Below are 13,113 nucleotides of genomic sequence, written 5' to 3'. Positions count from 1 at the left end.
AGCCCCTGCCCCAGGAGTCTTCACAATTCCCTAGAAAGGCTTCCTTTTGCAGGTGGGAACGCAGGACCGTTTTGATGCTGAGTTAGCCAGGGCCGGAGGGGGCGAGAGGGGCGCGGGGCAAAACCGGGTGCAGTCAGCCTGGGCAGAGGGAGGCCTCCTCTCCTCCAAAAATCAAAACCTCGGCCGGGCACAGTGGTGCTCACCGGCAGTCCCAGCTACTCCAGAGGCTGAGGCAAGAGGATCGCTTGAGCCCTAGGGTTGAGGCTGCTGTGAGCCGAGATGGCGCCTGCACTCCTGCCTGGGCAAGAGAGACCCTGTCTCAAAATAATAAAGTGTCAGCTGGGCACGGTGGCTCATGCCTGTCATCCAGCACTTTGGGAGGCCGAGGCGGGCGGATCACGAGTTCAGCAGATGGAGACTATCCTGGCCAACATGCTGAAACCCCGTCTCTACTAAAACACAACAAAATTAGCCAGGTGTGATGGCACGCGCCCGCGGTCCCAGCTACTGCGGAGGCTGAGGCAGGGGAACCGTTTGAACCCGGGAGGCTGAGGTTGCAGTGAGCTGAGATGGTGCCACCTGCACTCCAGCGTGGGTGACAGAGCGAGACTCCGTCTCAAAAAATTAGTAATAATAATAATAAAGTGTTGCTCTAAACTCTCCCGATGTTAAGTTCGTAGAGGGAGATTCTTCCTTCCCTGCTGGGTGACATGGTGGCTGGGAGGGGCGTGTGAATTCCGTCAGGTGAGGTGGGAGGAGCTGAAAAGGCCCAGCCTCCTGAGGAGACCAAGTCACCCTAGGACAGGTCTTCCCAACAGAGGACTTTTGACAAGGGGCAGGGGTGGGTGGAGCAGGTTGGCCCAGATAGCAGTGGGGCTTAGGGGCTCCTCACAGCAGCCCCACCCAAGCCCAGGGTCTAGGGGACAGGACGAGCCTCCCTAGCAGTTCCATCTGGCAAGATGACCCTGGGGCCAGCCCCTCCTCAGTGCCTCTCCTCTGCCCATCCCGATGCCCAGCACGTGGGCAGCAAGGACTGCTATGAGCCAAATCAGACAACACACAGCTGGCCTTTACCTCAGGCCAGGAGAGCCACCTCGAGCCTGGGACGCCTGCTTGGTGTCCCCCTGCACCACCCCCAGCTCCAGGCAGATCCAGGCAAAGGTGGGGGCTGTGAGAGCTGAGCCTCCCTGGGTTCACTTCTGAGTGGGGCAGAGCCACCAGCTGCCTGCCTGTTGGGGGCCATCACTCTCCCTGAAGCCCGGGTTGGATAGCCAGCACTGCCTGCTGTCCTCAGGCACCCGCCCCCCAGGGCTGCTCCAACCGGCTCCTCGCTGGAGACACCCTTCTCCACCCACCCCAGCCCCACAGCAGCCCGGACTGGGGATGCTGGATCAGCCGGGCACTGCCCCAGTGACTGCATTTCTAGCCCTGCAAGTCCAGCTCACTGCCTCAGTTTCCCTCCGTGGCAGAAATCCCCTCACTGAGCCACACTGGAGTTGAGGCAGCAGGGGTCGCACAGCTTTCCCACCCAGCGACAGGGGATTACTGAACCTGGGATGTCTCCCGCCCAGTGACTTCTGACTTGGGTATTTGCTGCCACCAGATGGGAGCTGGGCACTTTCCCTGAAGTGGTGCCCGGGTCCACAGCTTTAATCCTCCCACCCAGGGGTGTCCTCCACTGAGCACAGGCAAGTGTCCAGCTCTTGGGGGAGCCCTGAGCCCTCCTCTGAGGCCCCACAAAAGCCCCTTACCGCACTGATGTAGAAATGTAGGTGAATCGGGAAGGGCGGGGGTCCTGGCCCAGGTTGACAAGGCCAGACTGCAGGGAGGAGCTGCCCTGGGGCGCACCTCGCCAGACCTGAGGGAGCCAGGGAGCCCAACTGAGGGTGCTGCCAGGCCTGCCCGAGGCACAGCACCGAACCCAGACCACAGCAGGCAGAAAGGCCTGGTCTAGACCCCGCTGTGCCCAGCCACTGCCCCCAGCTCACCTCAGGGGAGTCCCCAGCTTGAACAGGTGGCAGAGGCCCACTGAGGGACTGCGGTCCCACCTCGAGCAGCTCTGAGGCTGCGCGCCTCTGCATGCCCGGGCACCGTGTCGGGAGGCTGTGCCGCCGCTGTGCCCCCACGAGCACTGCTGGAGCCATGCGAGGCGGCAGCCAGGCCACGCCACTGAAGCCTGGACAGACATCGGCTGTGACACCAGCCCTGCCGGCCCGGCCACCCACTGGGACCCCGGTCCATACCAAAGACTCAAAGTCAAACGGGTTTATTCAGAAAAGGTCTTGCTTGGCACCAGACTAAGAAAAGCAGCCCTGCCCCACCCCACCCCAAAAGGGACAATTTACAAAGACAGGGGTGCAGGGGAGAGCTGGGCGGGAAAGACACAGCCGGGCCAGGCGGCTTCTGCAGGCCGTGGCCTTCCCCGAGGGTGGGGCCTCGCACCTGCTGGGGGCTGCTGCAGCGGGCACTGCGGATTGCTCCCAAGGCTGCCCCGCCGCCAGGATGGACATTCCTTTCCTTAAGGCTTCCCGGACTGAGGGGAAGGCCCCACCTCTGTGTCCTGCACCTCTGCTGCCTCCCCTGCCTCGGCTGGCTCGTCCCCTGCAGGGCCTGCAGAGTTGGGGCCTGGGCCCTCTGATGGGTTCCCGGGGGCACCTTCTTTGGGCCCCATTGTGCCTTCTGTGTCCTCCTCAACCTGGTTCTCAGTGTGTCCAGCCTCGGGGCACCCCGATGGGGTAGGGGACCCGGCAGGGGCCAAGGTCTGGGCGCCACCACTGTCCCCAGCTCCCCCATCTACCTTCCTCCGCTTCCTCACCTTGTCAGCCACCTTGGCTTCCAGGGGTTGGGGGCAGGGCTGCGTGGCCTCCCCGGGGTCCTGACCCTCCACTTCCTGGGTCCCCGTCCTGAGGCTGCCCTGGCTGAGGGCACAGCCCTCCAAGTTCAGAGCGATCTTCTCCACCTCCGAGACAGTGTGTGCGCCTGGCTCTGCGGGGGGCTGCTCCCGCCGGCTCTGCTCCAGCTTCCTCTTCTTGCTCTCTTTGGGGCTGGGGGACTCCGGCCCATCTTCCCCATGGCCCCCTGCCTCATCCCCCTGGCTCCTCTCCAGGGGTCCCGCATTCTGGGGTTCCATGCTCAGTGGCTGGGGCCCCGCGTCCACCCTGTCCCCACCCTTGCTGTGCCCTGGTCCACAGGTCCGACCCTGGGTGCTGGCCTCGTGGGCAGGGTCCCTGGGGTTTCCTTCTTCCTCCGCCTTGCTGGGGCCCTCGAGCAGCCGGGGCAGGCAGCTGGGCTTGAACCTCCGCAGCTTGTCCCAGGGCCCCCAGACAAACTTGCTGCGGGGCCGGAAGTGCTCCCAGGCGAAGTGCACCAGCTCCCGGCGCTGGTGCCGGCAGCGCACGGCGAACATGAAGTAGTCCAGGGCGCTCTGCCGCACGCCCGGCAGCTCCCGCCGCACCAGCGTCTCCTCCAGGAAGAAGCGTGCCAGCGGCGCCTGGTAGTGCTCGAGGCCCAGCTCACCCAGAGACTTGAGGATGCGTGTGATGCGCAGGTTGTTGTGGTTGTGCCTGCGGGGGGTGCGGCATGGCGGGGGTCAACGGCCGGGGCCCCCACCCGGCCGCACAGGGGTCTCCACACCCCGGCCCACCATCCCGTCTCTCTCCCCATTTGCCTCCCTGGGCCCAGGAGAGGACTCACGCCATCCCCGTGAAAATGGCCTGTGGGCCCTGGACACATGGGGGTCGGGGGGATGCTGACACATCACCCGGAGGGGTGGCTATCCCTGAGGCCCCCTGGTGGGGAGGAGCTGGGTAGATGAGGGCCCCGGGGCCCCTCCAGGACACAGGGGCCTCGATCACCCATGAGAGCGGCTGTACCGCCTGCAGGCTCTCCATCAGCCCTGCTTGCCTCTCCGTGTGGGCTGCCACCTCTCAGGCGCAGGAATCGCCTTCTCTATGTTCCCACCAACGCTATCGGGGAGGGACGGCCCAGCCCTCCAGGCAGCAGGGAGGGCTCTGTGACCTGCCAGGGCATGGCCCTGTCCTGTGGGGGTGGGGGCGGGCAGGGGCAGCCAGGCCTCACCAGTTCAGGTTCTGGAAGCGCCTCTGGTAGTTCTGCGCTCGGCCCACGGTGCCCGTGCCCCGGTCCTCCAGCCGGATCCCATAGAAGTCCAGCATGAGCTCGTAGGCCCGGACGAGCCGCTCCTGGATCTCCCTGGAGCTTTTAAACACCTGGAAAAGCCCCCCAGGAGAGCTGAGGCACCATCCCCAAAGCCTCCGTTCCCGGGGAGCGTGGGGGGCCACACGCACCCCGGGCCTTGGGTCCCGACTCATTCAGAGGCCTGGATTCAGACTTTTATTTTTTTTTTAATTTCGCTTTATTTATTTTCTGAGACAGGGTCTCACTCTGCCGCCCAGGCTGGACTGCAGTGGCGTGAACTCAGCTCACTGCAACCTCTGCCTCCCGGGTTCAAGCGATTCTTGTGTCTCAGCCTCCTGAGTAGTTTGGACTACAGGCTCATGCCACCACACCGAGCTAATTTTTTTGTATTTTTAGTAGAGACGAGGTTTCACCACGTTGGGCAGGCTGGTCCCAAAGTCCTGGCCTCAGGTGATCTGTCCACCTCAGCCTCCCAAAGTGCTGGGATTACAGGCGGGAGCCACAGCGCCCAGCCTGGACTCAAGACTTTTAGGGTACAGTGACAAGAGACCCACTCACGCCTTCATCTCTCCTCTGAGCTGCCCCGAGCTCTCTCCAGGGCCCCGGGCTGCTGCCTTCCCCCCAGAGGAAGTCACCGGCCATGCGAAAGCGCCAGGAGGGGCCCCTCAGCTCTCTAAACCCCTGCATCCCCCTTAGGGACAGCTTCCAGACTTGGGTGACCCCATTCCAGCCCAATCCAGCGGTGAGAAAGGCAGGTCCCTCCACTCGGGTCTCGCAGGGGCTCAGGCCCAGACTCCTGCGTGGGGACAAACGGCCTCAGAAAGTTGAGTTTCTCTAATGCCTGGCGGGACTAAGACCACTCCAGAGGGAAGGTCATCACACTGGGGGCTCCTTCTGCCTTCTGAGGGGCCCCTGAGGGACACCAAATGCCTGCTGGCAATGTGACCCCGTCTCTGCGGATACGTGGCTTGTTCCAGTCTCCCCATCTCCCTCCCCAGCCACACCAAGGCCTTGAGCTCACCTCGATCTCCCTGAGTGTCAGGGGCTTGGCATGCCAGTTCACTCCTGGTTCTCGCAGGGGAAACAGCCTGTGGAGAAGAGACGCCCGGGCAGAGGGTTCAGGGGAGCCGCTTCCAGCCCTCCGGCACGCACTCACTGGGCTCCCCTCCTCTCTGGGCTCCCAGGCTCAACTCCAGGAGGGACCGGCCTGCCGGGCGGAGGAGCGAGGGTGGCGGAGCGCTTGTGAGCGCGCGAAGGCCCAGGACAGGCGGCGTGTGGTGCGTGAGGCCTCAGAGGCCTCCTGGCTCCAAGGCTGCCCCTCTGGCCTCCCTGGTGATCACCAAGAGCCCACAGATTGGGAAGCCAGAGCCTTCCGTCAGCAGCCCCTGCATGCCCAGTGATGTCTGCCCGTGTCATGTGGACACCACTTCCAGGAAGGACGGGGGGGGCTCAGTCCACACCAGGCAGCAGCGTGGGGAGGGCTCCTGCCTGGGAGGGCCCCTCCTGCTGCGACCTTGCTCACCCCCGTGATTCCCCCGCTCCCCCAACTCACCACTGGATGTAGGAGTGATTGTCCTCAAGGAGATCATAGTTGTCCTTCCACTTCTGAAGAATGTCCTCAATGAAACAGCCTGGGAGCCGCATGAGGACGAGTCAGTTGTGGAAGCCACTCTGCCAGCCTCAGAAGGATGGGGTGTGGGTGGGGTGACGGGGATGGGGTGCTGCCAGCAGCTTCCCCGAGCTATTTCGACCCCATCTCCAGAGGCTCAGCAGCGCCGCCTCCCCCTCCCTCTCTGATGCACAACCCCTGCCCTTCGGACCCGTGAACTGGCCCCTCGCTGCTGACTGGCAGCAAACCCAAGTGAGAACGCGGAAGGCCCCCTGGGGACACCATTGGTCTCAACCAGGACCTGTCTGTGCAGGAGAGCGCCCCACCTCCTTTCAGATGGCAGGACTAAGAGATACCTACAAGGACTCCCTCAAAGCATTTGCAGAAAAGCTGTCTGTGAAATTAAAGGAAGAAGATAGAATGGTTGAGATGTTTCTGGAATATCAAAATCCGATCAGCAGGCAAAATAAGCTCATTCAAGAAAAAAAGGGTAACTTGTTAAATTGATTGCTGAAGTAAAAGACAAAAAGCAAGAATTGGAAGTACTGACTGCAAATATCCAGGATCTTAAGGAAGAATACTCTAGGAAGAAGGAAACTATTTCTACTGCTAATAAAGCGAATGCAGAGAGGTTGAAAAGGCTGCAGAATCTGCAGACTTGTATAAAGATCGACTTGGACTAGAAATTCGAAAAATTTATGGTGAGAAATTGCAGTTTATATTCACTAATATTGACCCTAAGAATCCTGAGAGCTCATTTATGTTTTCCCTGCATCTAAATGAAGCAAGGGACTATGAAGTGTCAGATAGTGCCCCTCATCTTGAGTGCCTAGAATTTCAAGAGAATGTAAGGAAGACCAACAATTTTTCAGCTTTTCTTGCCAATGTTCGGAAAGCTTTTACTGCCACAGTTTATAATTAATGTACAAATAGTGTATATTAAAGTGGTTTATTTTTCTTCTCAAAAAAAAAAAAAAAAATAAAGTGTGGCCTGTCAGCCACAGAAATCTGTTCTCAAAGCCCCCAGCTGAACCTAGTCCCATGGTGCGGCGGGCACCGTCTCCCGAGGTTCGGGCCTGACAGTCACCCCGTGACGCGGCCAGCACTGTCTCCCGAGATGGCGGCCTGACAGTCACCCCGTGACGCGGCCAGCACTGTCTCCCGAGACGGGGGCCTGACAGTCACCCCGTGACGCGGCCAGACCCGTCTCCCGAGATTTGGGCCTGACCGTACCCTACGCAGCCAACCAGTCTCTCTGTCTCACGTTGCAGAGGAGGCCCTCTGGTTGCCTCCAGGGGGGACTGTGGGGGCTACTTGAAAGAATTGCCAGGTGCATCCCAAAGCAGGCCCAAGTGGCCCACCCAGGCCAGGCAAGGATGGCAGTGCCGGCTGCCAGTGGGTGGGGGCACCTACCATTGGGCAGGAAGTGGATCTCATTTCTGTAGAAACTCAGGTTGGGCGTATCCCCATTGCAGTCTCGTTCCACCAGATCCTGAAGAGCCAGAGAAAGGGGACAGAGAGACCCATCAGACACAAGCCGCCCTGGGGCCCTCTGGGCCGTTCGAGGAGCAGCAGCTGCAAATCCAGGCCTGACCCAAGACCCCAAGAGCCTGCCTGGCTCCTCACTCTTGGAGAACAGCAAACAGTCCCTCCATGCCCCAGGGACCCCCCTTTCCCATCTCGCCAGCCAGGCCGGACCCAGAAGGTCCGCTCGTCAGCCCCCTGAAGGCAGCACAGGGGTTTCTGTGATTCAGGGGTGTGGAGGGCGATGGGTGAGGACAACCACCACCCACAGGAGACAGGGCTGGCATGGGGGTCGGGATGCCGCATGGATGGCATCATGAGGCTGGCGCTGTGGCCATGGCTGCAAGGCAAGGATGTGCTGAGTCTCAGAAAGGTAGGGGATGACCCTGGTCTCCCATGAGAGGGAAGGGTGTGGCTGTGGGTACGGCCCCTGCACCAGGCTGCTGCCCCAGGTGGGGTCTCGCCCAGAACTGTGGGCTGCTGAAAGCCAGGCCGGCCTTCCACTAGAACCTGGGACATTCTGCCTGAGAAGCGGCCGGCGGGAGGGTGCTGTGCCCGGGGTGGGTACCTACCGGGTAGTGGTGCCGGTACCGGCACATGTCTCGCATGGCTCGCCAGTTTCGGGACCCTGTCATCCTGGACTGGGATGAGAAGAGATGGGATTAGGACCCCCATGGGGGACCCCCGAGTGAGTCCCCACTGTGGTGAGGGCTGCAGGGGCCTAGGCCAGCTGCCAAGGAGCTGTCTTTAAAGGGTGGGGTCTCGAGGCTCTGCCCTCTCATTCTCCCACCCTGGCTCTTTCTCGGGGTTCCCAGTGGGGGCAGATTTGGGTCTTAGTGAAGCTCTTCAACACTGTGCACAGAAGCAGGGGGCGCTGCAGTGGCCGGGTGGGCCTGCTCCTTCTACCTTAGGGTGGCCCCTGGTTGACATGCCCCTCCCCCGGGGTGTGGCCCTGATCTTCTCCTCCTAGGCCTGCTGGCTACCCCCACCCTGGCTTTAGCCTCTGTCTTGTGCCCCTGGGGACCTCCCTGTTCTGCGCTCTAGTCACCAGGCTGCGCTCCTTTGGGCAGTGGCCTCACCACCTAAAGCCCTGGGAGGACACCCAGGTGCTTCTGGCAGGGTCTAATAAATGAATGCCCTTCCCTGCCAACCCCATGCCTCACTGGCCACGGTGAGGTTGGACCCTGAGTCTCCAACCTCCAGCCCTGTCTGGGGTGGCTTCTCAGCAAAGTGTCAGGTTCCCGTGATGCCCCAAGCCCTTCAGCCCCCACCTCTGTGGTCAAGCATCAGGAGGCTGAGCAGAGGGCAGAGGGAACTGGTGACGAGGTGATGAGGGCCGGGGCCTGCAGCTGAGCGCTGATCAGCAGGAATGGGAGTGCTTGCTCAAGGCAACACCTGGGACCCAGGACCCTCAGGGAGCTCTAGAAGGGGGGTCGAGAGGCCTGGTTGGCCACTGTGTCCCCCGGCTCCCCGCTGGGCTCCAGCTGGGGCCTGGTGTTCCTCTCTGCCTGATTTCTTTCTTTCCCCGCCCCCACCTCGAGACAGAGCTTCATGCAATCACCACTCACTGCAGCCTCTGCCTCCCAGGTTTATGTGATTCTCCTGCTTCAGCCTCTAGAGCAGCCGGGATCACAGGTGCCCACGCCTAGCTAACTTTGTATTTTTAGTAGAGATAGGGTTTCACCCTGTTGGCCAGGCTAATCTCGGATTCCTGACCTCTGGTGATCCGCCCGGCCTTGGCCTCTGAAAGTGCTGAGATTACCGGTCTGTGCCACCGCCACCAGCCTCTCTGCCTGATTTCTAAACAAGGCCTGATGCTGTGGTTGTCTCGCCTGGCCCTGCCTTGAGTTTCTGCTTCTCCCTCCTGGAGCCGGCGGGGGCCTCCGTGGGTCAGTCCTGGATGCTGGGTCCTGACGGGCCGCGCAGTGAGCCCACAGGTGCATACACGACAGCGCCCAGGCCACAGTGAAACAGCCCCACCAGGGTCCAGCGCAGGACGCTGGGGAAGCCGGAGGAGTCCAAAGGGGAAGGGGAGGGGCGTGGGCACAGAAGCCACAGCAGGAGGCAGAAGGGAAGAGGTCAGGGGTCACAGGCGCCTGGCAGGATGGATGGTCGGGCCTGCGAGCACTGCTTCAGGAGAGAGGCCGGAGGAACTCCCGCGGGGCCAGCGGGTCAGAGCCCACCTGGGGGTCACCACGTCCTGGAAGACGGAGCCAGACCTCTCGCCCTGCCCAGCCTGCCTCGCCGCTGCTCTCCCAGCAGGCCCCGGCCCCTTCGGGCAGAGCCCTCTCACGTGCCCAGGAGCAAATGCAAGCGGTGCTGGGTGCTACGGGGAGAACCCGCGCGGAGCCCACGGCTCAGCGTTCCAGACGCTTCCCGGCCTTCCCCAACCCGGACAGCTCAGCTCCCGACCCGGGGCCGCCCGGCCGCGAGAGCGCGCGGTGCCCAGCTGGCAACAAAAGTAACCCCGGCGATGACAGGCGCCCGGGTAACAAAAGTATCCAGGGCCGGCCCGGCAGGTGCAGAGGCGAAGCGGCCCAGGCCCGGCCGCGGGCGGGGGCTGCGGGGCCGCCGGGAGGGGGTCCCCCCGTACGCAGCCGGGCGGGGGCAGCCGGGGACCCCAGGCCTCCTCCGCGCCGCGGGGCCGCACCTGGAGCGCGCTGGGCCGCGCCGCCCGCGGCTCCTCCGCGTCCTCGTCCTCGTCCCCCGCGTCCGCGTCCTCCGCGCCGGCGGCCTCGCCGTCCTCGCTGCCCTCGCCGTCCTCGTCCTCCTCCCAGGTGGAGTCGCAGTCGGGGTCGTCCATGCTCGGCGGCGCCGGGGCCCGCGCTAGAGGCGGAAGCGAAACCGAAAGCGGAGGAAGCGCGGGGGGCGGGGCGGCGGGGGAGCGGCCCAGGCCCCGCCCGCGTCCGCCGCAACGCTCCTCCTTCCCGGGACGCCCGCCCCGCGCCCCTCCCCCGAGAATCGCCAACGTCCGCCCGGCAGGACGCCCCTCGCCCAACGCCCACCCCCGTCCCAGGATGCCCACTCAGGCGGATTCGCCCCGCCCAGGCTTGCAGGGATGCCCACCCTAGGAGATCTTCCCGAAAACGTCCCCAAAGGCTGCCCGCCCCCCAGAGGACGTCTCCCCGGAAGATGAGCCGGGGTACCTCGGAAGGCTGTCTTCCTCTCTCCCCGCAGAGAATCCCCCCTTCCCAGAATATTTCTGTCCCTCCCCCCAGGATGTCCCCAGCCGAAGAATGTCCCCTGGAGGATAACCCCTGGAGGGACCGTGTGTCCACAGGGGCCGGTCTCCCTAGGCTGGGTGTGTGGGGGTCCCTGTCCCTCTGCCAGCTGCGGCTGGGGGCCACACTCCGCTCCTGGAAGCTGCGGCAGACTCGTCCCTCCACATGGCCATTTTCTTTTCGAGGCCACCAGGGGTCTTTCTCTCCAGGGTGCCGAGTCTTATATAAGGCAAATGACGTGGGCAATCTGTGACTTCCTTCTCCTTTACCATCTTCTCTCAGTTGTAAGAAGGCTCCTGGGGGGAGGACCACTCCCCGCCTGGACTGCCAGGCGGTCACCCCAGGGACTGTTCAACACAGGGGCTGCCAGATTAGTGTGTCCTTCGGGCCCTCTCCATAAGCATTGCAGATCTGGGGTGACACAAAGTCACTTTCAGCTGCAGTTTCCAGCACCGTGGGTCCCTTGCTCAGCCATGTTTGACATCTGCTGGCAGATAATGGCAAAGTTGGGGACCTTTTGAAATAAAAATCAGGAGCGGCTACCCCAGATAGAAATTCTTCTGTAGCTACTATACCACTTTGTTTCAAAAAACTTGGGTAAAACTAAATCTGGGTTTTGAAATTGGCCATGAGAATAGCTTATGGCAGAGTTGTCCCTGGAATGAAGGGGGTGGAAAGGTGGAACAGGCCCCGCCCAGCACCCGGGGTACACTGCTATCTCCGAGCCTCGCAGGCCTGCTGGCAGGCTTCAAGCTGCCTGGGCCTGGGAACCGGTGACAGTCATTGTACTGTGTGCCAGGGACAGCCGTAAACGGAAGTCTTCCAGTCCTGGCCATGAGTACAGGTTAAGGACTCTCTGGGTGCTGGGTGCTAACCTTTGCTGACCTGTTGACCGTTATTAGCAGGTGCAGTCTCAGCTGGCTGGAACCTGTGTACATGCATCTCACTTTCTAAAAGGACAGTGGTGATTCCTGAAGTTTGGGGGCTCTGGCCATTTCTGCAGATCAGCTTACTGCAGTGGCCAGGGTGGGTTTCCCGTGGAGCCTGTGAGTGAGCTGCCTGACCTTCTTGTTAGATGATTTACAGCTGGGATCTGGTTACAGTATCAGGGTAGACGGGGGCCTCTGATGGGGACACTGATGGGTGCTGGGCAGTTGGATAGGGCTTTGGTGGTCTGAGACCGGGGTGGGCAGGATGCCCACTGCCCCCCAGAAAACAGAAAGACAGGCGTACTGGATGTGGATGACATTGTTCCAAGGGACAGCGTTCCCACTGCTCCCAACTGTCGGCAGGACTACAGAACCACTTCTCTAAAGCGTATCAGAGACATTGCCCAACTTCCGTTTTACAAATGTCACCACACCGAATTGCTGCCTCAGTACTTCTGTGTATTGTGTGCGCGTGCACGTGCAGAGCTCCTGTGGGGGCGCGCCGACCCAGGAAGTGTGGATGCTGCTCCGGGGACCGTGTGACAGAACTCTTCCTCCGAGCAGCCTCTGCAGCCCAGTGATGCCTGTGTGCCTCCGCCTCCAGACGGGGTTGCTGTCAAGAGGGGCTCTCTGTCACTCCACAGACACAGCTCCCAGGCACCCAGGAAGGGCAGTGGCCTCTGCACACACAGCGGGTGATGTGCCCGGAGTAGGCGCTGCTCACAGCTAAGGAGCCCAGCAGAATTTTGCTTGGTCGGGGCTTGGATTACGGCCTTCATGTCTTCAGGCGAGACCAGTGGCAGCCATGTGATTTGACCCAGCCACGCCCTGTCCTCAGTCAGCCAACCAAGCGGGGAGCCTCGGGGCTGCTGCCCTGATACTCAGTGTTTATTTGCTGTTATTTGGGGAGCAGTGGAGTCCAGCCTCCTTTCTCAGTTACCCCTGGGTCGCCCTAGGCGGGCCAGGCAAGGGGGTTTAGATCAGAGCCACTTTCAGCCTTTACTGAGAGCCCTCACCTGCAGCTAGCAGTCTCTGCCCTGGGTGTCCTAGGCACAGCGCGGCCGAGGCTTCCAGGCTCAGCATCAGCAGCGGCTTCTGACCCATTCAGACCCACTGCACGTCTCTCCTCTACAGCAGCCTGAGTGTCCGTGCGCAGGCCAGCCTCATGCCAGCTCCATTTTCCTTTTCAGACTCAGGTTCAGTCTGCACCTTCTACGTGGCATGGTGGGGTGTGCGTGACGTAGAGCCCGAGGGTTACTGACGGAGCCCCAGGACAAGGAGGGGGCATGCACGGTGCTGACCAGGACTCGAGGCCACATTGCTCTCCCCCGACACTTGGGAATTTGACATGGCTGTCCCACCTGCCAGCAGAGTGAGCTGGGCCTCCCCACAGGGAAGCCAGGAAGCTCACTTGAGCCCATCAGGGCTGCACGCACCGCACTTCACCCCGGCCAGCCTCTTGTCCAGAAGGGGAGGCCCGGGGCGGGGCTGCTGCTTGACTGCCTGGTGGGCTCTCGCTGTGGGCTCTCCCTTTCTCCTGGAAGTGCAGCAAAGTGTTACGATCATCGAGATGAGGCAGGTTTATGAATTCAGCTTTCCCAGCGCATTCTGAGGTCACCCGAGGTGCGGTTTCGGATGGAGGTTTAGAACAGGGAGCCTGGGTAGAGAGCAGGGA

The 13,113-nt window shown here is 61.9% G+C and overlaps 1 protein-coding gene and 1 pseudogene across 1 annotated transcript; one reads left to right on the top strand and one right to left on the bottom strand.

Moving 5' to 3' along the window:
* Positions 1 to 2,421: 2,421 nt before the first annotated feature.
* OGFR (opioid growth factor receptor) lies at positions 2,422 to 10,184 on the bottom strand. The gene is made up of 7 exons (XM_039479469.2): positions 9,939 to 10,184; positions 7,861 to 7,929; positions 7,178 to 7,256; positions 5,708 to 5,786; positions 5,177 to 5,243; positions 4,078 to 4,226; positions 2,422 to 3,563 (listed from the first exon to the last, which is right to left on the bottom strand). The coding sequence occupies exons 1-7, from the start codon at positions 10,089 to 10,091 to the stop codon at positions 2,519 to 2,521; spliced, it is 1,641 nt and encodes a 546-aa protein (XP_039335403.1). The 5' UTR covers positions 10,092 to 10,184; the 3' UTR covers positions 2,422 to 2,518.
* LOC120367917 (kinetochore protein Spc25 pseudogene) lies at positions 5,798 to 6,705 on the top strand (annotated as a pseudogene).
* Positions 10,185 to 13,113: the final 2,929 nt, after the last annotated feature.

Source organism: Saimiri boliviensis, chromosome 9 (assembly GCF_048565385.1).
Source record: "Saimiri boliviensis isolate mSaiBol1 chromosome 9, mSaiBol1.pri, whole genome shotgun sequence".
NCBI classification, from domain to species: Eukaryota; Metazoa; Chordata; class Mammalia; order Primates; family Cebidae; genus Saimiri; species Saimiri boliviensis.
Note: the sequence above shows the minus strand (reverse complement) of the source record. Positions and strands in the feature narration are given on the sequence as shown.